The 24,953-nt window shown below is 34.9% G+C and overlaps 1 protein-coding gene across 1 annotated transcript; it reads right to left on the reverse strand.

The window, feature by feature from the left end:
- Nucleotides 1-24,507, reverse strand: LOC110116189 (UDP-N-acetylglucosamine diphosphorylase 2). Its single transcript, XM_020849678.2, has 15 exons — nucleotides 24,311-24,507; nucleotides 23,858-23,912; nucleotides 23,596-23,747; nucleotides 22,970-23,009; nucleotides 16,615-16,704; nucleotides 16,391-16,503; nucleotides 16,242-16,316; nucleotides 15,392-15,431; nucleotides 15,205-15,287; nucleotides 15,049-15,126; nucleotides 9,108-9,251; nucleotides 8,050-8,117; nucleotides 1,677-1,791; nucleotides 1,432-1,588; nucleotides 1-349 (listed from the first exon to the last, which is right to left on the reverse strand). Exons 1-15 carry the CDS (start codon nucleotides 24,473-24,475, stop codon nucleotides 252-254), a joined length of 1,473 nt encoding a protein of 490 aa, XP_020705337.1. The 5' UTR covers nucleotides 24,476-24,507; the 3' UTR covers nucleotides 1-251.
- Between the last annotated feature and the right edge of the window lie 446 nt (nucleotides 24,508-24,953).

Genomic DNA, 24,953 nt, shown 5'->3' on the forward strand with positions numbered 1-24,953 from the left:
CATACAAATATAAATTTAATTCTACACAGTTATATATATATATAGCAATTTGCTTTAATGTAAAAGCCAAAGAAGAAGAAAAGAAAATGAGTATAACACTGAGATTACAAACAACAATATTTATATGGTAAGGGAAAGGGGAAAATTGAACAAAGCCAAGTTTATACATACCACGTACGACTGTTTTTGCTGAAGAATCTTTTGGAGAAGCAGAACTGAGAAAATGCAGGAACGAAGTGTTGATATGACGACTAGAATGTGATTTCACTTGGTGCATGGAATGTTCTTCCTCGGCATATGGATTCTAAGTTCTCACCAGCATAGGAACTAAGAGGGGATATTTCAACTCCTGGAACGAAGATGATCATCATTAGCTGGTTTCTTGCATAAAATACAAGAATTAGACTTCATTTGGGACAACTTTCTTACTGCTTTTTGAAGCAGCTTTTAATATAGAAGTTTTCTTAATTAAAAATTTTTACACTAAAAAGTTGCTCTATAAAGCAATATGAAAGTTATCTCAAACAAAATCTTATTTGTTAGAAAGAGAGAGAGAGGAGTTTTCCCGGTCAAGTGAAAGCCGGGGTGTTGCACAAGATTAACCTTTATCCAACTACTTTGCAAAAATTGGCCATAATTTCTTCTAAAGCTTTTATTAAATTAAGATAATATACCATAAAAAATAACATTCATATTATTATTACAAATAAAAATTTATTAGCAAAACATTATGAAACAGGCAAATCAATAGTTGGTAGAAGATTCTGTGCATTTTTATTAATTTTAAAATAAAACATCATTAAAATATAACTTAAAAATGAAAAAAAAAACGAAGGTAGAGATTAACAAAAATTTAAACCATTAAAATTAAATAAAAGGCTTTAAAAGGTAATTAATGATCTAAATCGGCCAAGGTAATTAATGAAAAGAAGCGAAGTCAAACAATTCATAGAAATCTACAGTCTCAATGATTTAACTTCAATGTCACAACTTAGAAGCTTCATATGATGCATATTGAATAGTTGATAATGATGGAAGTGAAGCCACAAGTGGCAAAATAAATTTGACAGCGGTGCATCATTGATGTAAAAATAAGCTTTGAAGTCAACATTGAAAACTGAAATTCCATGCATTTTCACATTTCTTCTACTAAATTTGATTGCTTAAAGGCTTAGCTTATCTTTGATTGAAAGGGATGTGCTACTAATAATTTTTCTTATAGCGTGATACCTAACCAGTACATAAAAATAAAAGAATTCAAAGTGTGATGAAATGAAACAAAGAAGATTATGACATAGCTCATTGCATCACAGCTTTTAAAGCAGTTATATTCAAAATGAGGCCCAAACAAAGAATTCAAGATGATAAAGAGTACTGAAAAAATGAAAAAAAATAAAAAATATAGATATAATGGAAGAGGATAGGGAGTACCTGTCAAATATAAAGGCACCGAATGAGTTAAAAATCCTCCTGCAGCGACAACCCAACGACTATGAAGGCGGAGAATCATTAATCTGGCGCTATCAGGAGTGTCATAGCTTGCGCCATTAGCATTCTTCACAGGAGCAAATTCCTCCTCACGCAATGCCTGTTTTACTTGGTCAGTAGCAGATTGATAATCTGATAGCATAATCAGTTGAATTCTTTTTTTTTTTTTTTAATATGAAGGAACAAACCTCGAAGAGTGCCATTGAAGGAGCATATGCAAAGGCATCAAAGATAAACTGCTCAAGCTTTACACCCATGGTGGATCCATGGATGGAGGGAATTTTCTTTTCTGCAATATGGTAGCTGCATTCATGGAGAAAGATCATTACATATCGGTTAGATATTTATAAAAGTTGGAAAAATCATTGAAAGGCTTATAGAAACATTTATCAACAGGCCGCACGCGCAGATAACTGAATTTGAATATATGGGTTTTCCTCACTCAGACATTACGATGAGAACAAGTTTTTACTTGATTAAAGGAGATCATCAAAAAACAAGCAGCAGTTAGAACGCAGTTTACAAATCTTGATCATTAGTGGCTTCCAGATGCTTGAAGACCCTTCCATCAAATCCATAAAATAGAACAAACTTTTTGAGGCGCCACTCAGGATTCAAATGTTCAATTTAAATCACACCCAACGCCAATTTAAGTCATCCTACAGCTTGCAGATTTTAATCTCCAACAACATAGGTATTAAAGCCTAAGGCTCCATCCGGCCGTCTATCATCTCCAGGGGGAAAATGGTCTAATATGGATCATAGATAAAATATGTCTCACTTTTCAATTCTCTAATCAACTAGAGGGAAAAATATCCTTCACCCAAAAGAGGCAACATCCCGCACAGTTCCCAAAGGCGAAGTGTCTTCTCCATCCACTATCCACCGCCCACCATTCATCATCCTCCATACTTACATAAGTATTAAACTATCATTCACCCTCACCTCTATAAATGCCACTTTCCAAGAGAAGATGGAAGACTCTATCACTTTCCCCCTAATAGAGAGAAGGCATCTTAATTAAGCCTTCACTCTCCACCCCAAAAAGAAAACTCCAATTTATTAGCTTCAACACTAAATTCACCTTCAAACTTAGCAATAAATTTAGCATCAAAGAGTCTTCCCTCAACACAAAATCGCCAAACTAATCTTCATAACTTTATTTAGTTTATTGTGTACAAAATAAGATATTGAGCTCAAAACAACCCATAAATCAAAAAATTTTCAACACTCAAAGACCATTTGAGACATGCAACTATTTGGCCCCATACATGGGAAACCTTCTCACCGCAGTTAATTGACGCAACCCAAACTAGTCGATATGCATCACTTTGAAAGTACTATCCCTTGTCCAAATCCAAGAAGGTGGCCCATTCTATTCACGAGGGTTTAACCCTCTTCCTCATTCCAACAAGCTTAGACATCAGAAAAATCTTTAACATTCTGCCAAATAATAAGGGGAAACTAGGAAGGCTCACCTCGAAAGGGGGAGCATCCAAATATGTCTTTTGGAGATAATAAAGGTTACTTGTCATCAAAGTACACCAACTTCAAATTAAAGATGATAGCAACATTAAAGAGATATAGAGATTACCCTACTCATTCGATAATATAGGACTTTTTTCATTTTATCAAAGCTTTCTAGGAAAAGATCAAATCTTTCCCATCCCCAAGAAGGAGCAGCACCTTCCCAATGGAAATGATGACATAACTACATTGGACTTTAAAGATCTCAAAAAAAATATAATAAGCTCCATCCTTCCAAAGAATCCAAACCATTAGCAAAGGAAAATAATAGTAGTCATATAATTTCGTCATGTAAGTTGGCCACATCGCCCAATCTTCCACATAGGGCTATGTAATTCCCTACACTTCCTAATAGCTTCGTTTGCCTAAATTGGTTTCAACGCTTGCATCGCTTTTGCAACTTTCAGAAAATAACTTTAAAAACCTTTCAATTGGCAACACCATCTGCCCTATTGCCCTAGTATGCACCATCGATGCAGTCAACTAGGCCACATTATTTTCAAAAATATTTCAACCCTCAAAAATAATTGGAGAGAAATCAAAGAAATCCCTTCAACAAAAAGTAGTATATAAAATTTCACTCTATAATTCAATTCAACAACCTAATACCACAATATCAATTTGGGATCCCTTCTAAACTATAGCCCTAAATGGATGCCCATGTTGAAGTTTAAAAGTGATTGAAGTAAATGGATCTCAAATGAACCATTTTTCTTCCAATGTCTCACAATATAATGGACAAATGATGCTGAATCAAGAAATTATAATACTTAATCAAGATATTCAAATTCCCTCATTGAACTTCTCTCTAAACAGAGTCATACAACGACCCACAAAAATTAGGATCAATCCAAGGAGGAATTGATTGTCACTCAACTCTTACACTTCAGCATTGTGACTTGAATTTATAGTCTCAAGCAAGAAACAGTATCACAACTGGCCCCAAAATAATATCAATCCAATAAGGATTCAATCTTTATGTAACGTATCCACTATTGCGATGCAACTTGAATTGATAAATTCATCCTTAGAAAGCGTTATCAACAATACTATACAGTTCATGGCAGAGTTAAGTCATCTACAAACTTCATATTCTTTTTTGGCACCTTCATTTCACTACCAAAATATATAGGTCCTTATAAGATTATTGAAATAATTATAAAGGTTATTTATAGATCATCCTTATCAAGGCACATGTATGGTATATACGGAAGTACGAAGTGAATGAGTCTAATATGAAATACCAAGAAATTCCCTGTTGAATTTAGGAAAAACAGCTCCCTTGCAAGCAGATTTTGAGGAAGAGAGAGAAATCACAAACACAACAACTATATTTGATGAAAGAAGAACAAACTCAAGAAAGATAGAATGGGCCTCCAATCTGAAAGAAAGATCTGGCTCTCCCAATCTCTAGCCAACGACAAGAGCCTAGCAAACTCCAAAAGATCTCAAATTTCAGCCAAATTCAAGATGCCCTAACCCTAAGAAAATATACTCCTTAAACCATACAAACAAAAAGGAAATCCCTAAACAGCCCCTACTTTCAAATTTTCCCTCTAAATCCCTCCAATTTCCTTCCTAGATAGCGTTGCTTGGCCCCACATTTTAGACAGCAGATGCAGGAGGTGGAACCTTGTTCCGCCTCATATAGACCCGAGCCGGTCCACAATGTCTGGCCTAATGCCCGGTCTAACAATACCTCCCTCCCAAAGACCTATCTTGTCCTCAAGGTGGAATGATGAAAACTGAAACTTCACCCTCTCGTATGGTTCCCAAGTGGCGTCGTAGTCAGGTAGGTTCTTCTATTTTATCAGCACTTCCTTAATCATCCCTTCTCCAAGTCTTATTGATGTAATATGATGTAAATCCAGGATTTGTATTTAGAACTTAACAAAAGATTATCCAAGCATGATAATTGCAAGTTAAATCTTTCCCAATTCAAGCTTTTCGGAAATCTCAATTGTTAACTACGACTAGGCAAGCACTTACACCTAAATTAGCAAGGTAGAGAAAAATAACAACTTTCATAAACGTAAAGCAAATGAAACGAACAACAAAAAAATCCCAAGGTTAACAAAGCGATTGTCTCACCTTGAGGCCGCTCTCATTTACCTACCCCTAGACTTGTTGGGAGAAGAAGAACCACACGATGGAGGAGATCACTCCTAGGGCTCCCTCATAGGGGTACAAACGGAAACATGAAATAACTAATAAAAGAAAAGAACTAAAGCATCATAGATAAAGGCTCTGAATCAGGGCCGTCGATCGTCGTCCCCGGCGATGGTACACATGTCGAAATCTGATGCCCTCATCACTTATCCCTTTAAGCTACAATGACTCCAACATCACCTCCGAATCCTCAGTCAGTTTTGCTAGTAACTTTGCACTAGCTGCATGCTCCCCCAAAACTCTCCTCAACTGTGACACATAGAACACTGAATGTATGGTAGCGGTTGGGGTTAACCTTAAGCGATAAGCCACTACTCCAATCTTCTAAAATATCTTGTAAGAGCCAAAGTACCTCGATGCCAGCTTCTCGTTCCTCCTGTTAGCCACTGTCCTCTGTCTCTAGGGTCACAGTTTGAAAAAAAAGTTATCCTCAACTGTGAACTGGATGTCTTTCATGTGTCCATCAGCCTGCTTCTTCATGATATATTTTGCCTGCAACATCTTCCTCTTCAATTCCTCTAACACCTTATCTCTTTCCTCCAAGTACTGCTCTACTAAAGAGACTGCTATACTCCCCTGCCCAAAATATACCAAGTGTGGGGGGTCTCTTCTGTACAACACTTTGAAAGGGGTCATTTGAGAACCTAAGTGATATGACGTGTTGTTCCAGTACTCTACCCATGCTAGTCACTTGGCCCACAACCGAGGTGTCTTTGAAAAAAAAAACCATATCATGTGATCGAAGGGCCTAGATTGAAGAGCTTTGATACTAATTTGTTATGACATAACAAGAAATTCCCTACTAAATTTAGGAAAAACAACCCCCTTGCAAGCAGATTTTGAGGAAGAGATAGAGAAATCACAAACACAATAACTATATATGATGAAAGAAGAACAAACTCAAGCAAGATACAATGGATCTCCAATCCGAGAGGAAGATCCAGCTCCCCCAATCTCTAGCCAGCGACTAGAGCCTAAAAAACTCTAAAAGATGTCAAATTTCAGCCAAATTCAAGATGACCTAAACCTATAAAAACATACTCCTTAAAGCATACAAATCAAAAGGAAGTCCCTAAACAACCTTTACTTTTAAATTTTCCTCTAAATCCCTCTAATTTCCTTCCTAGATAGTGTTTCTTGGCCCAACATTTTGGGCGACAAATGCAAGGGGGGAACCTTGTTTCGCCTCATGTAGACCCGGGCTGGAACACTCTGGACCGGCCTAATGCCCAGTCTAACATAGTCAAACAAAGTTATTAAAGATTCTATAGATATCTAGTTTGATCCTATTTATGCAGAAAAATTCAAAACAAACATTAGCCTACGATGTGAAACAACTTTGAAGCTGAGGCATTCTTTAAGTTGTAGTTCCATGCAAGCACATAGCAAAGCAAGAGGCAATTTGAGAAAAGAAAGCCTTTTCACTTGAGGTATGATTTATATCACTACACATTCTAAATTCTAAGGATAAAATTTTCATAAGAATGGAAGATTGTTAGGATTCATAAAATCATTTACCAAGTCAAAAGGCATCATTAAGAAGATTAATGACAAATAAAAAATTATTAAAAAATGACCTAAGATTCAATCACGATATTTTGGTCGAAGATGTTGAATTAGGGCAAATTGTTAAAATAAATAAATAATATAGTCAAATGATTTTACAAAATCCAATTTTTAGTTATAACAAAATAGAAAACAATTTGTTCAATATAATATGTAGACAACATACATACATACATATGTATATAGGGCATCAATGATAAGTTACCTCGGGGGACCCTAATTGCGGTCCTACTATTGGGGCATCAATGTCAAGCTTGTATTGAATGCTTATAGTTTAGAATGAATTAATTTATTCATTTAAAATATTTTGAGTAAATTTTCTTTTTGGATGCCTTTTGATTAATGGTTGTGGCAAAGGGGATAATGCGAGAAGACTCCGATGAGTTGGCACCAAGTTTGAGCACCAACTCTTGGATGATAGGTCTAAGCATCAACTCAAGGGGGATGACCCTTGAATGCTAAGTTCCTCGTAGTCGACAAGTCAAACCCATCAATAAGCCATTGTCCTAAATGAGTAAGGTCTAGGTGGTCAAGCATATAAAGTCAGGTAGTTTAGGTTGATCATGTCTTGAGGGATGTGGCAATAAAAAAAAAAGGTCTCTATGAATGCAAAAATCTATCTATGTCTTAATAAAAATCAATTTTCACCTAACTTGAATGCTTTATTAGATGTGAATTCTTCTAGTATGACGTAAATCTTGACAAAAACTACAAAGGGAAGCTTTCTCCTTATACCTATGTGAGGCTAAGTTGTTGTTTTGCATGATTGAAATTTGATAAGTATGCTATAATATGATTTTTCTTTTTGCGGTGCGAGCACTAATCATTGCACTTCTTTTTTTTTTTGTTCTAAGATTTCCTGTGAATTTTAGATTTTTCACAATTTTTAATTTATTGTTTAGCAAGAGTTTAATGTTTTTTTTTAATAAAAAATGACATAGTTTTGCCTAAGAATTGGTAGACTAAATTTTGATCTTTGGCGAAATAATTCATGTAGCTAACTCCACCTAATGGGATAAAAGTGTATGATTTTATTGTTGGTGGTGGTGGTGTGCATTATTTTGCATCTCATCCTCTGTTTACACCAATAAATCCTAGACCCAAAGACATCATGCATCAAAAGCCTTATGAAATCAATTTTAATAACAAGGGTGAAATTTTAGTGCATTGCCAAATACATCAAACTGTAAAGATGCATGCAAAAGAATAGGATGCAATCATAAACATAGAATCAGTCCATAACATTCCATTTGAAAGTTGAAATCATAAGAAGATATTCAAGCAAAGAAGATAACTTACATGCTATCTTTTTCAAGAGCATGTGCCACTTGATTTAGGAAATCAAGAGTAAACATGTGCAAGCATACCTGAAAGAATTATACATCATATTCTGAGCCACTTCTCAGTTAAAAATATAGCAAAAAACAAACTTTTATCATTGAAAGCATTTTTTTTCAGGAAAAAGAAAACAGAATGAATTATGATTGATAGAATTTGATGGAGAAATTCTAAATGTTTAGACTTTAACATTGGTATTGAACCATTATCGATGTGTAGTAAACTTTTTCAGAAGCTTGAAAAGGAACTAAAATAGGAAGAGAACCTTTTTTTTTGTAATGCTAGGATTTACTTGGTTACTCATCATCAATAACGATGCCAAAAGCTACAACTATAAGTAAATTTAGGATAAAAGATATACTCAGTCTAATCAGTGTAAAGGAGCATGAAATCAATTATTAGAGAGAAAAAGTTGTTTATAAGAATATAACTAGGGCCTTTGAATATTAGTTTTGGAAAATATTACAAAATTAAGTGATAAATGCATACTTGACTCATCCATAAAAATAGCAAAACGAACAACTTGATGCCAGTGTCGAAGGAGGGATAGCTACATGCAGCTAAATTCTAGAAACATATTCACTATTTCCAGATTTCACAATGTCTTCTACATCAAAATGGGGCTACATAACAGTTGCTCCGGACCTACCATCACTTAACCAAAAATAAGTATGAAACACAAAAAAAAAAAAAAACAATGTCATCATGACCTAACTGCAGAAGTAATGAATCATACCTTAAAAATGTGTCCGCACATATTCAACAGATGTTTTGCATGCATTAGAATGATATCCTCAAAACATGACAGTCATACTAAATCATGCAGAAGATTTATACTGTTGCAGCAACTCCACTGCAGCTCAGTTGGCAATAAATTACAAAACGCGTACAAGACAATTATCAAGCATATATGAATTTATTACTCGAGATGAAGAAAGTTAACACACCACTGTACGCTAAATTCAGCAGATCAAACGGTCAAAATTTTAAATAAGGCAAATAAAGGCAGACTTATTTACATTGCTCCAACAAAAGCGTAGTCGTCCAGTGCTCTGGTTGATTTCAGAAGCCATTGATGAATCTAATTCACTATATTCAACTACAGTAAGAGGTCCACCTCTTCCTCGCTGCACAAAGACACCAACCTTCTCCTGTGGATATGCCTGTACTAATCTTTATTAGATTGCTGCTACACAGGATTAAATGAAAAAAAAGAGTATTCAAAAAAGCAAATATCATATAGTTTAGATAACGCTAATGATGTTGATTACTTTGTAGTACAAATTGTGAACTGCATATAATTTTAATGTGCATGAATCTAGTGACATAGATGCAAATGAGCAACAACAACAACAACAACATCAAGCCTTTGTCCCACTACGTGGGGTCGGCTACATGAATCCATTTTCGCCATTGTGTCATGTTAAAAGTCAATTTCTCATTTAAATCTAATAAAGAAAGATCATTTCTAATATTTTCTAACCAAGTCTTTTAGGTTTACCTCTACCTTTCTTAACATAAGTCAAATCCAATACCTCAACTTTCCTAACCGGGCCATCGGAAGGCCTCCATTTAATGTGACCAAACCATCTAAGGCGACTCTCTCTAATCTTATCTTCCACTTGAGATACTCCAACCTTATCTCATATATGCTCATTTCGTATCCTATCTCTAAGGGTAAAGCCACTCATCCACCTAAGCATCCTCATCTCTACAACACTTAACTTAGTATTATGCTTCTCTTTTAAGTGAGCCTGCATGTGTATATCACAATATACAAAATAAGAATTTCTATATTAAAACAAAAACAAGCAAAGAGGTAAGAATTGGATACTTTGCTGCATTGCCACAGAAAATACAAGGGTCTAAACACCAAGAACAAAGAATAATTGATCAGCTTTGTCAAATTTCAGAGATGGTGCATTTAATTATTGCACCAGTTTAGAATTTGCTCAGTGTGCAAGTAAAATCTCACTGAAGAGAAAGGATTTGAAAAGGAAATTTCTTTTGCAAATTTATAATCAAAATGACCAAAACTAATAAATGTAAGCATCTGTTAATGGATTCAGATTTTTTGTTGAATGATGATAAAGGCAACCCTTCAAGAAATCAATAGAGGTATAGCTCACACAAGACACTTCTCCACTTGGAGAGACAAAACAAGTTAATGTTTAAGCTCAATGCAAGGACAAAAGGCACTGCATATGACCGACGGGAAGATAACCTTAAATTTTGTGCAATTTGCTAGCCTAAAAAATTCACAACAAGAAAGGGTAAGGGAAGCAACGATGCATACCTTGCATCTGTCTCCATGATAAATCTACCGATCCCTGGAAACGCCAGGAAGGGTAGCCTTGTGAAAGAAGGTAACCTTCACATCAAAAACAAAAGTATCGAGCAGATTAAGCTTACAAAAATAAAAAGCATGAGAGGTTTAAACTATATTACCTGCGCCAACATCAAGCCAAAGTACTTGGCGACTTCAAAGAAACTTGCGAGTTGTGCCATTCATCAGTGAATGGGCTGTCATTATTACCAAATGAATTGGAATAACACTGAATGACTGCCAAATGAGCAGCCATTAACAGCCTACAGGCTCTTCTATTTTTGAGAAAAGAGACAGTAAACTTGCACAATAAACATGCATTGCCTCCAGCGCAACAAAACTTACCATCGGCTGATTGAGCAGCAAGTTTTCGTGGACACATAATATTCGTTCAGCTTGCAGCTGAAAAGTGATTTCCCAGATGGAAGTCCAATATCTAGAGCAAAGATAAACTGACTATATAAGAAATCCACTTAATGGAAGTGTTTCTGATTTAAGTTTGTCAAAGAAACCACATAATCGAACTCAGAAGGCAGAAGCATAGATTCATCTGTATGTATATATTCGCTCCATATATATGTGTGTTTTTTATGTGTATGCATTAGAGAGAGAATATCCTTCTACTTGCATAACAATATTACTGAACTTCAATGAAATTTTAATAATCTTGGTGTGTAAAAAAGGGTAAAAAGCGATAAGAAAATTTAGTTCTTATCTTTTAATTCATAAAGCTGCATATGTTCATGTTAGGTCACATATACTATCAATACAATCACAGTCAGTTACCACTGTAAATGTTTATTGTGTTTACTGTCCTTTTTTATGTCATCAAGCTAAGTATATATACATGACCAAAAGTACTATCCAAGTCTCAGCATTTTTCTGATTTAGAGGATCATCTTTTAGATGTTTAAAAAAGTTATTCCCTCTAGCAAATGGATACGACAACAAATATAAGCCTTTATCCCACTATGTGGGGTCGGCTATATGATAATCCTTTTCTCCATTAGTTCATGTTAAGAAGTCAATTCCTCATTTAATTATAATAAAGGTCATTTCTAATATTTTTCGAAACAGTCTTTTAAGCCAATCTACCTTTCTTAACAAAGCCAATCAAAAACACAAACCACACACACACACACACACACAACACAACATTATTTATTAATAGTATATATAGTAATTATATTTATATATATATACTATACTATATATATATATATATATAATATATATATAATATATATATATAGCTTTTTTAGACTCGTCTTATATGCACTTTTATATCTTTTTCTAAATTTTATCGAGTTTCTACTAACTAGACCACCTAGGTTCTACATACAAAACTTCATTGTATTGTATACTATCTTGTCCATTAGTATACATTTTCGAATTCCATACTCCACCAAACCATTCTTATGTACATTAAGTACGAACTGATTAGAAGTTTAATTATAATTCAGTATACTCTAGAAGATTCTCCTGCGCTGAAGATCAAAAGAGCGTCACATTCCAAATTGTACTTGAAAAAATGATATCACAAAAGCAAAAGCTTCACCTAGTAAAGTGGAGTATAAAGCATGAACATAATAAGCCTTACTTAAGTGAAATGATGTAGAGAGGAGTAAAGTAAGTTGAAGAGAAGCGTATTTCATTACATTGGAGTCGAAGCGATTGTCTGTCAAATACGAACCGCAGTGCGTGACTTTGAGTCGCCTGGAAGCTGAAGGACTTTAGGAAGTCAAAGGGAGATGAGGACGATGAAGAAGATGTTCGGGTGTCGCAGAAGCCTGAGTGGTCAGATCACGTGAAGCAAAAGATGAAAGAAGCTCACTCCCATCTTTGGTGTCGTGGAAGCTGAAGGGTTAGTGCGATTCGTCGTTTAGCGACGTCAGTTGGCTCGCTCTTTACTAATTAGAAAGAGAAGGGAGAGTAGAACCGAGAGGTTTAAGCGGAAACAAGCGGAATGACTGAGAAGAGACGAGAGAGAGAGAGAGGAGCGAGAGAGAGAGAGAGAGAAGAAGAAGAGTCATGTTTTGGTGGAAATTGAATGAGCCAAGGCAGCAGAAGAGACTGAGCGAGAGTTAACGATTTGTTTTTTATTTATATTTGAGAGAATTAATATTTTAAGAAGGAATTTAATATATTTAAAAAATATATGTATATATAATATTATTGGAGTTTTGATAAAAAATAATTATAATTTATTTTAAAGTTGAATTTATTATAAGAAGAGTATGTGAAATGTAATAAATAAAATATGATATAAATTGAGATTTAAAAATAATAACATATTTTAAGAATTAACAATAATTTATATAGAAAAATGATATATTTTATTAGTAACTAAAATGCGAAATTTATAAAAATATAGGAACCTTTATTTTAAAAAAATTAATTAAATTATGAATTTTCTATATTAAATAATAAAATGGAGAGAAAAATTCCTATTTGATTAAAAACATATATTAAATCAATTTAATAACAAATTAGAGAGAATATGATTAGATATATATGTTAAAATAACCATAAACTCAAGTATATTAATAGGTTTGTCACTTTTATTGAAGGTCAAGAATAAGAACAAAAAAGTAAAGTTATTTAAATCAAGATGAGCTTACTCATGTCATTTTAAATTAAAAATATAATTTTTTTCTCTTGAATTAAATGCCATGGAAGGAGTATTCATATTTATTTAGTTTATTGTAATTTGTCGAGTAGGAGTATCACGACTGTTTTATTTGATTTCTTCACAATTCAATGAATTGTTCATATGAATTAACTTAAATGGGAATTGATTCCACATCACTCTGTGATTAAAGGGATCATTTGGGAATGGGTTTTTACGACCAAGTTTGTCTAATAGCCCCATTGATCGACATAAAGCTTAATAGATAGCCAAAGGCTTTACAACAGCTGTAGAATGGATTACTTCGATACTTTCTCTCTACTTGCCAATATCAACTCAGTAAAAATTCTTATCTTTGTAGCCACTCAAGGATAGCCCATGCTACAAATGGATATTAGAAACACCTTTCTATATGGTAATCTGGATGAGGCAATACATATGGAGCAGCCAATTAGGTAAATTGCGAACGGGAAAATGCATTTGCTAATTTAAGAAGGCTATTTAGGGCTCAAGCATGATCCAGAAGCTTGTTTTGATAATTTTATAAAGTTATTGTAAAAATTGGCATTTGCAGTAGCACCGTTGATCTTGCTAATCTTGCTAGACATACAACAACATAGGTTCAGTTGCGTTGCACGTTTAGGTTGATGATAAATTGCTTGATAGAGTGATCAAGAAGGCATATCAAAAGTGCACTACTTCTAGAAATATTTTGTAACCAAAAACCAAAGGCTACCCAAATACTTTCTTGTGTATGAATTTTCTAAAATAAGAAAGAGGCCACTCTTTCTCAAAGAAAATATGCTACTGATCTCCACAACGAAAATGATCTTCTAGGATCCAAACCATTTCTAAAGATAATATACAATATGATGATCCCTCCCAACACTGAAAATTGGTTGGAAATTTAATTTATCTAACAATTATGCAATCAAATATTTCTTTTGCTAAAGGGTTTGTAAGTCAACATGAGTAAACCCCAAAATAGAACTACTGACAAGATATTATTATCATTCTCATATGCATAAAAAAAGGCTCCCATGAAAGGATTGCTCCATGCTCAGGCTTGACAATTGAAAATTGAAGCATTATCTAATAAAGCCTATATTGGATTTGTTGACAAGAAATCAATTCTTGGATATTACATTTTTGTGGAAGGTAATATGGTCGCCTGAAACAATAAGAAGCAAACTATTGTAGCCAAATACATAGCTCATTATGCATGTCAAATGATGTGGCTAAACCCACTCTAAGAAGAGTTTGATTTTACAATAATCAAGCCAATGATTCTATATTGTTGCAATTCCATAGCCATTTATATTGTCAGCAAGCCAGTATTTTATTGAAGGATCAAAAACATTGAAATGGGTTGTCACTTCATCCATCATATTATACTGACTAAGAAAATAGAAACTTTTCATATACCTATTACAAATCAAAAACAGATATTTTCACCAAAGCACCAAGTACCCATCTTCTTCTCAGCAACATAATAAATTGGAGCTTATTGATATATATGCTCCAAATTGGAAGTGTCAATATAATGTCAGTAAAAAGGCATAACATATTACTACTACTTTAAGAAAGATAGCTATAAGTGGAGAGTGGTATTGATTTTACTTAATTGTTCCTTGGGTCGTTGTATTATTTCTTCTATTATAATAGAGGTTTTTCTAATGAATGTAAAGGATAGGCATAGAAGTTTCTTTAACAGGATCTTTCTGCTATAGAAGAACCAAATAATAGCTGCCTGTATGCGCTCATTTTCATCTATATTAACAGTTCTCATGCAGCTTCCTTTTGATGCGCTTGCTTAAAACATATTTAGATTTTCTTCGTTAAATGGATTTTAGATTTGTAGCCTTCATCTTTCCCGAGAGAAAAATATTTTAACAAAGTTGTAATAAGTGCCTGAAGGATCCGTTAATTAACAGAATGTACTCAATTGGAGAAATATATTAAAAAGTATTTTGCTGCTAGCAAAGAATTCCAGGTTTTGATGCACCTTGCGTACAACTTTTGCTGCGGTAGCTACACCTTTGTCAATGAAGTATCCCAAGAATGTTGGATCTGCAACACGAACCTGTCTTCAAAAGTTTTATGGGTGTGCTAGACAAGAAAAGCAATTGACTGGTAGAGTTAAAAGACAGAAAATCCTTGCCAATGCATTATCAACACCATAGCAATCCACGTATCTCACACCCCTCATGGCCATATCTTCTAAGAGTTTGGAAGACTTTAAAGCTGCCGTATAAAACAAGATTGAGAATTAAAACAGGTAGATTCTAAATGCACAGAAGTGGGGAAAAAATAAGTCCAGACATTCTTCAGAAAATATCTCACACTACCAGCATATATTCCACCATTTCCATCCGGAGCCTTTGCCACCTTGCAATTGAAGAACAAATTTTGAAATTTTAGAGAGAACAAAAACAACAAATTGCGAAGCAAAGATTGGAAATTGGAAGTATATAACATTTTTAAACAATGGATGGTAAAAGAACAAACAAAAAAAAAAACCTATCAACTAAAAGGTAACAAATAAAAAAATTCAGGAGACTATTGTAGAGCAACTTTGATGTGTACAGAAAGCACCATAGGTGGATAAAGATGTTATTTCGGAATCAAATAACAAACAAGTGTTAAAGTGAGCCTGCATGTGTATATCATAATATACAAAATAAGAATTCTATATTAAAACAAAAACAGCAAAGAGGTAGAAATTGAATACTTTGCTGATTGCCTACAGAAAATACATAGGGTCTAACACCCAAGAACAAAGAATAGATGATCAGCCTTTGTCAAATTCAGAGATGGTGCATTTAATTATAATGCACCAGTTTAGATTTGCTCAGTGTGCAAGTAAATCTCACTGAAGAGAAAGGATTTGAAAAGGAAATTTTCTTTTGCAAATTTATAATCAAAATGACCAAAACTATAAATGTAAGCATCTGTTAATGATCAGATTTTTTGTTGAATGATGTGAAAAGGCATACCCTTCAGAAATCAATAGAGGTAGCTCATCACCAAGACACTTCTCCAACTTGGGAGAGCACAAAAATCAAGTTAATTGTTTAAGCTCATGCAAGGACAAAAGGCAACTGCATGATGACCGACGGGAGAGTACCTTAAATTTTGTGCAATTGCTAGCCTAAAAAATCACAACAAGAAAGGGGTAAGGGAAGCAACGATGCATACCTTGCATGCTGTCTCCATGATAAATCTACCATCCCTGGAAACGCAGGGAAGGGTGCCTTGTTGAAAGAAGGTAACCTTACATCAAAACAAAAGTATCAGCAGATTAAGCTTACAAAAATAAAAAGCATGAAGAGTTTAAACTATATTACCTGGCCAACATCTAAGCCAAAGTACTTGCGACTTTCAAAGAACTTGCGAGTTGCCTCATCAGTGAATGGGCTAGTCATTATATACCAATGAATTGGAATAACACTAGATGAACCTGCCAAATGAGCAGCCATAAGACAAGCCTAAAGGCTCTTCTATTTTTGAGGAAAAGAGGACAGTTAACTTGCACAATAAACATGCATTGCTCCGGTGCAACAAAACTTACCATCCGCTGATTGAGCAGCAAGTTTTTGGACACATAATATTCGTTCAGCTTGCAGCTGGAAAAGTGATTTCCCAGACGGAAGTCCAATATCTAGAGCAAAGATAAACTAATATATAATAATCACTTAATGAACTGCTCTGATTTAAGTGTGTCAAATTACTTTTCAATTTCATCAAGAAACCACATAATCGAATCAGAAGGCAGAAGCATAGATTCATCTGTATGTATATATTTGCTCATTTATGTGTGGAGCATTAGAGAGAGAATATCCTTTTACCTTGCATAACAATAGTAATGAACTTCAATGAAATTTTAATAAATCTTGGTGTGTTTAAAAAATGGGTAAAAAGATAAGAAAATTTTAGTTCTAATCTTTTAATTAGAAAAGCTGCATATGTTCATGTTAGTCACATATACCTATATACAATCACAGCTCAGTTACCACTGTACATGTTTATTTATTTAACAGTACTTTTTTTGTTCATCAAGCTGAAGTATATATACCTAATCCAAAAGACTATCTTCGGTCTCAGCAATTTTCTGATTTAGAGGTTCATCTTTTAATGTTTAAAAAAGTTATTCCTCTAGCAAATGGATACAACAACAACAATATGAAGCCTTTATCCCACTATGTGGAGTTGGCTATATGAATTCTTTTTGTCCATTATGTCCTGTTAAGAGTCAATTTCTCATTTAATTATAAGGAAAAAAAGGCCATTTCTAATATTTTCTAACCAAGTCATTTTAGGCCTAAATCTGCCTTTCTTAACATAAGCCAAATCAAATACACACACACATATATATACAAGGTCTAGATCACGTGAAGCAGAAGATGAAGAGCTCACTCCCATCTTTTGGTGTCGTGGAAGCCGAAGGGTTAGGGTCAATTCCCTCGTTTAGCGATGTTTTCATCTCTATAAATTAGAGAAGAGAGGAAAGAGTGAGACCGAGAAGGTTTGAACGGCGGACAAGTGAATGACTGAGAGAGAGAAGAAGAGTCATGTTTTGGGGAGATCGAGTGAGAAAGGCATGCAGGGGAGACCGAGCAAATTAATTAAATTATAATTTTATATATTTAAATAATAAAGTAGAGAGAAAAAAATTATATTAATTAAAAAAAGAATTATTAAATATATTTAATAACTAATTATAGAGAGGTATGATTAGATATATATGTTAAAATAACCATATGAAATCATGTATTATTATAGTTGTCATTTTATTAAAGTCAAAAACAGGGACAAAAAGAGCAAAAGCTATTTAAATCAAGATGAGTACTCATGTCATTTTAATTACAGTAATAATTTTTTTCTCTTAAATTAAATGCATGGAAGGAGATTATTCATAGTTATTTACCTATTGTCACAAGTTAATTCATGTTTTTTATTTCTCACATTCAATGATTGTTCATATTAGAATGGATGATAATTATTAAAATTTTGTCATTCATATTTTTCATAAAAAGTAAATGAATGCTATACTAATTAAATGGCTAGATATATATGCTTGCATGTCATGTTGACTAATGGAACATACTCCCTTATGGTACTGGTTGGGGATGTAATATATATGTGCACATAAATGAAAAAGGTTATGGAAAAAGAAAAATAAAATGAAAAAGGAGTACCTTCATTGATACTATTTTACATGATAGCTACTGTGATGATTGTATTGTTTACAAAAAAGATAAAGATATGTTATATGCATAATATTGATGCTTATGATAAAATGAAATCAAAATAAAATTATTTTATGTTTGGAAAAGAACATGCATATTTTTTTCAATGTCTTGTTTTATTGTAATTTAGAAACATGATGTATTCACTGAGTTATTTTGACTCACTCTTATTTTATAAATGAATTCAAGTATTATTCAAAAGCTTCAAAATGAGTAGAAGAGAAGAAAATGTGTATCATAAGCGCAATACTCAAAGAAAAAAATATTTATATTAGTTTTTATTTTAAAATCTTGAGGTTTTAGTGGTTCTTCCTATGTAAAAGTATTTATATTATTTTTTATTTTACAATCTTGAGGTTTTAGTGGCTCTTCCTGTGTATTGGAAATAGTCAGTTAGTGTCAAAATCTCAGTCATCCCTTGGCATTTGAACCCACAGTCAGGATGAGAATCCGTGGGAGGCTCACCTGGTTCACGCCAATATCCTTCTATATTTAAGTAGCTAAATTAGGAAGGATTATATTGAGGCAATTATGTATCAATTAGAAGTTATTTATTTCTTTATTAAGACATCTTGTATAGATCTATAAATAAGGATAATTTTGAATAATAAGCAGAAGGTATTTTTACCCTTCTCAAATTCTATGAATTCTAACATGGTATCAGAGCCAACGGCCTTCATTGCCGATTGAAGAATGATCCTAGAATCGTTGGAGGAAAAGAAGAAGAGGAATAAATCGGAGCTACCAAACACTGCGGATGCTGCTCCGACTCGGACGAATGCAAGCAGACAGAGTCGAACAACCAGACACCGCCCGAAGCTGCCTACTGTTGCGGACGAATGAGGCCTGCCCTCAGGTTTTGATTCGGGACGAGATCGAACGGACCGACCGCTCCGCAAACATTAAACCCCGAAGCCTGAGGCTGAAGCCGGAAGTCTCGATCTTCTGCGGAGAAGCTCAAGCCTCGCGGACGGACGAAGCCGTGCGGGACGATCGAAGCCTCGCGAAGACGAAGCTTTCAAAAGGACGAAGCTGTGCCGACGAAGCCAAATACCCGACGGAACCTACGAGACGAGCGACTCGATCGGAACTTCCGATCGGAACTTCCAATCCGAGACGAAGGAGCTTAGTCGAACAGCCACATAAGAGCCGAAAGAGCGTACCGATCCGACAGAAAGGGAAAGTCGACGAAGGAGCGAAGCAGCCCGCTCGATCCCCCATTCCGATCGCACATCCCAGACGAGGTCGGCTCGATCCCCCCTTCCGATCGCACATCCTAGACGATCTACGCCTGCGACTCGCGGGAGGAAGCCAAGCCCGCATGTGAATTGAGGGGTGGAACCGCAACCCTTGCCTTACTCCAATCGGAGCCTTTTTTTTAAGGCTCAGCTGGTTCGATTTAAGAAAAAAAAAAGCCTTAAATTAGATTTAAGATCTAATATCAGCCCTTATTGCTGATACAAGCAAATCAGCCTTTATTGATGATCAAATCAGTCTTTATTGCTGATACAAGCAAATCAGCCTTTATGGTTGATCAAATCAACCTTTATTGCTACTATAAATACAACCTTCATTGCTGGAAACCTGCGGAATACAAAATTTCTACCACCGGCCTTCATTGCCGGAATTTTGAGGATGTTCCCATCACCGACCTTCATTGCTGGAATTCTGAGGAATACAAGTTCCCACAACCGGCCTTAATTGTCGGAATTTTGAGGATAACATTCCATCATCGGCCTTCATTATCGGCTTTCTCTGGTGATTGATATCCTATCAATAACCAATGCAGCTCTACCTCTGAGCAAGTAATTGCAAGCTGGTCTCCAGTTTGAGGGGGAGTGTCAAAATTTCAGTCATCCCTTGGCATTTGAACCCACAGTCAGGATGAGAATCCGTCGGAGGCTCACCTGGATGGCTGGATCACGCCAATATCCTTCTATATTTAAGTAGTTGAATTAGAAAGGATTATATTGAGGCAATTATGTATCAATTAGAAGTTATTTATTTCTTTATTAAGACATCTTGTATAGATCTATAAATAAGGATAATTTTGAATAATAAGCAGAAGGTATTTTTACCCTTCTCAAATTCTATGAATTCTAACAGTTAGTAATTGAAATTTTAGTCAACCATCCAACCTTCTCTTCCTGCCTCGTTAATTTGAGCCTTTGGGTCGCGTTAAGACAAGGAACTTTTTCTTTTGATACTTCATACACATCTCTTGCAACATTTTTAATATCACTAGTTATTTTTTCCCACATAATATTAGATTATACAATTAAAATCTTAAAATCTTTAATCTTACACTAACAAATAATTTTGTTAATGATCTTTAAATGCCCCCCTCTCCCTCATTTAATTCTATGATAAAATTTTATTTTATTTTTCATATTCCACCCTTTCATCTTAAAGCTCAAAACTAATAAGTGATGGATACATAAAATTTCACTCATAATAACTTTACAATCTTTGCAAGCTAAATGATCTATTTTTCTTATAAAAAAATAATCAATTTGAGTTTTACTATATCCATTCTTATAAATTATGAAATGCTCCTCACTTTTTTTTAAATAAGGAATTAACAATTACAAAATCACAAGCTAGAGAAAAATCTAATATGATCCTACCACTTTCATTAGTCACTTCAAACTCATAGCCATCATGAATGCTTTTAAAAAAAAAAATCATGAATGCTTTTAAAATATTTCACCTCTCTACTAACATGTCCATGATTTAAAATTTGTTACCAAAGTAACTATGATAAGAAAACATTTAAAATAATTTCCTTCTAGAAATTCTATTCACCTCAATGATAGGATAACAAATATACATACAAGATCTGAGGAAAAATTAGTTAATTTTGGTTGATTAAATAATCATTTTTTCTTCAGCTATCATTTAAAATCCAAGATTTTCTATCATTGTTAAAACTATGTCCTAAAGCCTTCATTTAGAAATCCAAAGAAATAATGATTTGTAGACAACTGCTTTCATGTTCAACTAAGGTAGAAAAAAGTAGGTAGAAGATTCACTGATAAGATGATAAATAAAATTAATGTGAAAGATCTAAGAAGGGAAGTGGGTTACCAAAAGATAGGGTATAAGTCCTACATAATGATTGTGATGATTAAATTTTTTTTTGGTTCTTTATAGAAGATGCCTACTAAGAGAGAACCATCCGTGCCCTTCTTTGAATATTTGGTTGATGCCAATAGAGGATCATAGCTTGGACTGGAGCCACTCTAATTTTATATGCATGCCCCTCAAGCCATGTAAGTAGCTCAGGCCCCGACCTAAAATCTGACCAAATTAGCCCCACAACTAATATGCAACACCCAACCTGTTTCACATCATTCAATAATATTAACAGATGGAGTCAAATCATGGATAACTCAAAGTTGGTCCTTGAATCACCTATTAACCATAAATAGATAGGAGCCATATCAAGGCCAACCTGATATATTTGTGACGCAATTTGACATAAACATAAAATGCATGATTTTAGCCGTTGAAATAATCAATGATAGGATGATGTTGAAATTACATGAGAGCTATTTAAATCCTACCCAGTTTTAATCCTCTTCTACTACTTGCGCTCTCTTCCCAACTAATTGGGACAAGCATCTCACCATTAGCAGAAAACTTCCAATCTAAAGTGCTCCATCCCTCCAAACCATTCCTAATGCTTGCCAAAACCCGTAGCATCAGTAGATACACTCCTTTATCTCGATCTCCTTTACATCCTTCCTCTCCAACACTCTGCCAACACCACAAATACTCCCTGCTGTCATCTTCCCGCCTTCAGATCTCCTCCATCTCTTGCCTTCTGCTAACACCATTTCTGCTCAGTGGATTCTGCCGCCTCCCATTCCCTTTCTCGCTATTTATGTCCTCCTCCATCTTTGTCTCATTGGTTGCTAATCATAGCTACAGGCAATCAACATGTAAGAAAGGAAACTGACTTGACTCTCTCTCTCTCTCTCTCGCAGAAACTTCATGATCTAAGTTGCTGTCAAGCATCATCGATCATCATTGCCCATTGGCACTATCCAACAAGGATCCACCATCTTGAAAAGAAAGAATTAAGATGCCACCGATACCTCTTCAGGTACCCAATCAGTCTTGGAATGCCATCCAATCTTAAATTGAAAGTAGGAATAGCATCAATCTGTTACCAATCTCAATCTAATAAGACCTTGGCCAACTGACATGTCTAGGACCCACCAATGGCCTCCAATAGATGTCCATCAATAGCTCGTTGAGGACTACAACAATGAGTAGAAGTATTTTTTAATAAGGGATATACCTAAGTTTAATATAGGCAATAATGCTTGATAATCATCAATCCATTTATTTTTGGCATAAATGGCATATACATTTTCATGCTTGCTTACCGTTTAAAGAATTTCTTTTTCTGAATATTCTTTTGATTTCAGCATGTTCATGAAGAGGAGACTAAACCCAGATGGTGGAGTGCTTGTACTATGAAAAAGGCTACTCATGAAAAGGGATGGATAAAAAGTAGCATGGTTATAAACTATTCAAAGGAAAATTAAAAACAAATGTACAGTTCATAAAGAAATGGTACTTAAGTAGAAATTAATAGCAATGATGATATCATAAATCAAAGAAGATTTAGTTAGAAAAATGAGCTCCTCAAGTTGGCTAATAACTTACTAAAACAACCCTTGGGATCTGAACTTCCAAGACGAGTTCCCTGCATCAGATTTCAAGAAGGAAAAAAAAGTAGTGAACATATAATCATCCCATTTACACAGAGAAGTAATCTAAGCTACACAATTAAAACATCTAAAATAGGAAACGACCTAAAAGAAAGATTGAAGATTAAAATAAGATAATAAGCTATTTTTATGCATGGCATGGTGAACATATTGAACAAAAAGCACATAAAAAGTTGAGTTTAAGACATGTATGTTTCAGACAGCGCAATATTTAAACTTCTAAAAGTTTGGCAGACTGTTAAATTAAGATGTTTAGAAACTAGAGCTAAATAAATGTCTGAGCTTTTAATTCTCTCTGATGCCGCCGAATTAGGATTCACCTAGTTCAAGCAATTGAAATTAAATTCTTTTAATTATTTCTCTATTAAGATTACTCATTGACAAGTTGGTTCTCCTCCAAGAAAACAAAAGCTGAAACAAAAATTGATATATTTGAGTATTAATATGATACATAGAAACTAGTATCAAAGTATTAACAAATATAAATAGGCATGGAGACTATTCCAGTTGGAGACAAGAGTATACAAATATGAACAGTAAAAAAAAGGAATACTTGCTTGCCTGCCCGCCAGATAGAAGCACAACTGCTAACTTCCCTTCCGAGATGGCCTTCAATCCCCTCTTCCACCACCTCTCTCTTTCGGAAAGAGTTCTTTCTTCCACAGTTGAGACACAGGACTCTGGCACAGGCTCAATGCCAGGCTGCGGAGGACCTTTACTAAATGAAAAAGATCCAGAGGTGAAAAGAATAGTGAGTGATTCAAACATCAACTATAATTGAAATTTACTAATTCAAGTTTATTGGTGTTTCTGTAAGGTTTACCTTGAGATCCAAGAGAACATCGGATTATCCGGTCAACCCTTGGAAGATCTAAGCCCTGAAATCAAACAGATTGTAAAGATTAATAGAATCTACTTTCTATATTCATTGGGAAGTGGACAGAATGAAATTCAACTTTTTTCGTTATTTGAAATTACGTAGAAAGTGAAGGATCGATATTCTCACTCCAAAGAAACCAAAACGTAAGTGCCTAAGCAACGGCAAATTATTGGGTCAGGTGACCGAAGCCATCTCTCCGTTCGGTCGCCAATGGAAATGCGACATCTGTTGGATCAAGGAAGAGAAGATGAATCGTGCAAATAAATTCGCAATCTGCGACGCAGACCGGATCGCATTCCACACGATTTGTTAATTGTAAAAAAAACAATCATTTTTCTTCACATTGGAACAATGACTAAATCTACAGATCTAATGATAACGAGTTGGGATGACCACCTCGATGTCTCTAACGAGCTGATCGCGCTCCTCATGGGAGAGCTCGTCCCAGAGGCAAAAGACGTCTTCCTGGCCGTAGTCCTTGAGCCTCTCCACTAGGGCTTGCGGCGGCGGTGACGGCGCCTCTCGCCTGGCAATCTCGGATCCCACAACCATCTCCTTCATCTCTCAGTTTCCTGAATGGAGGTCTTCTGTCTTCAAAGCAATTCGAGGCAAGGAAGAATCCCGTTACCCGCAGCATTTTTTTACACGCGATGCCCGTAGTGGGACCAGTGGGACAAATTGCAATATTTTTGTGGTATATATATTATAAAAGTATAAATTCATGGTTTAATAAAGTAGTAATCATGTTTTAATAGAGTAGTAAGATAAAATAAAATTGGGGGTCAATATTTGACAAGATCAGAAAATTCGACACGAATTAGATTTGAAAATTTCGGGTTAGAGGCAAGCAGGTCAAGCTCATGCTAAAAAAATCGACCCGTTTAAAAAATCGGGTAGGTCTAGGTCAATCTGCCAACCCGAAATGACCCAGATCTGACCCGATTTCCTGCCCAGACCTAATTCCTCTACAGTTCATCACTTCGCCTGCACTCGTGTCATTCATTTGCAATTGTATCGGAAGCGACGACGATAATTTCCC

This window comes from Dendrobium catenatum, unplaced genomic scaffold, assembly GCF_001605985.2.
Source record: "Dendrobium catenatum unplaced genomic scaffold, ASM160598v2 original_scaffold_235663, whole genome shotgun sequence".
Lineage (NCBI taxonomy): Eukaryota > Viridiplantae > Streptophyta > Magnoliopsida > Asparagales > Orchidaceae > Dendrobium > Dendrobium catenatum.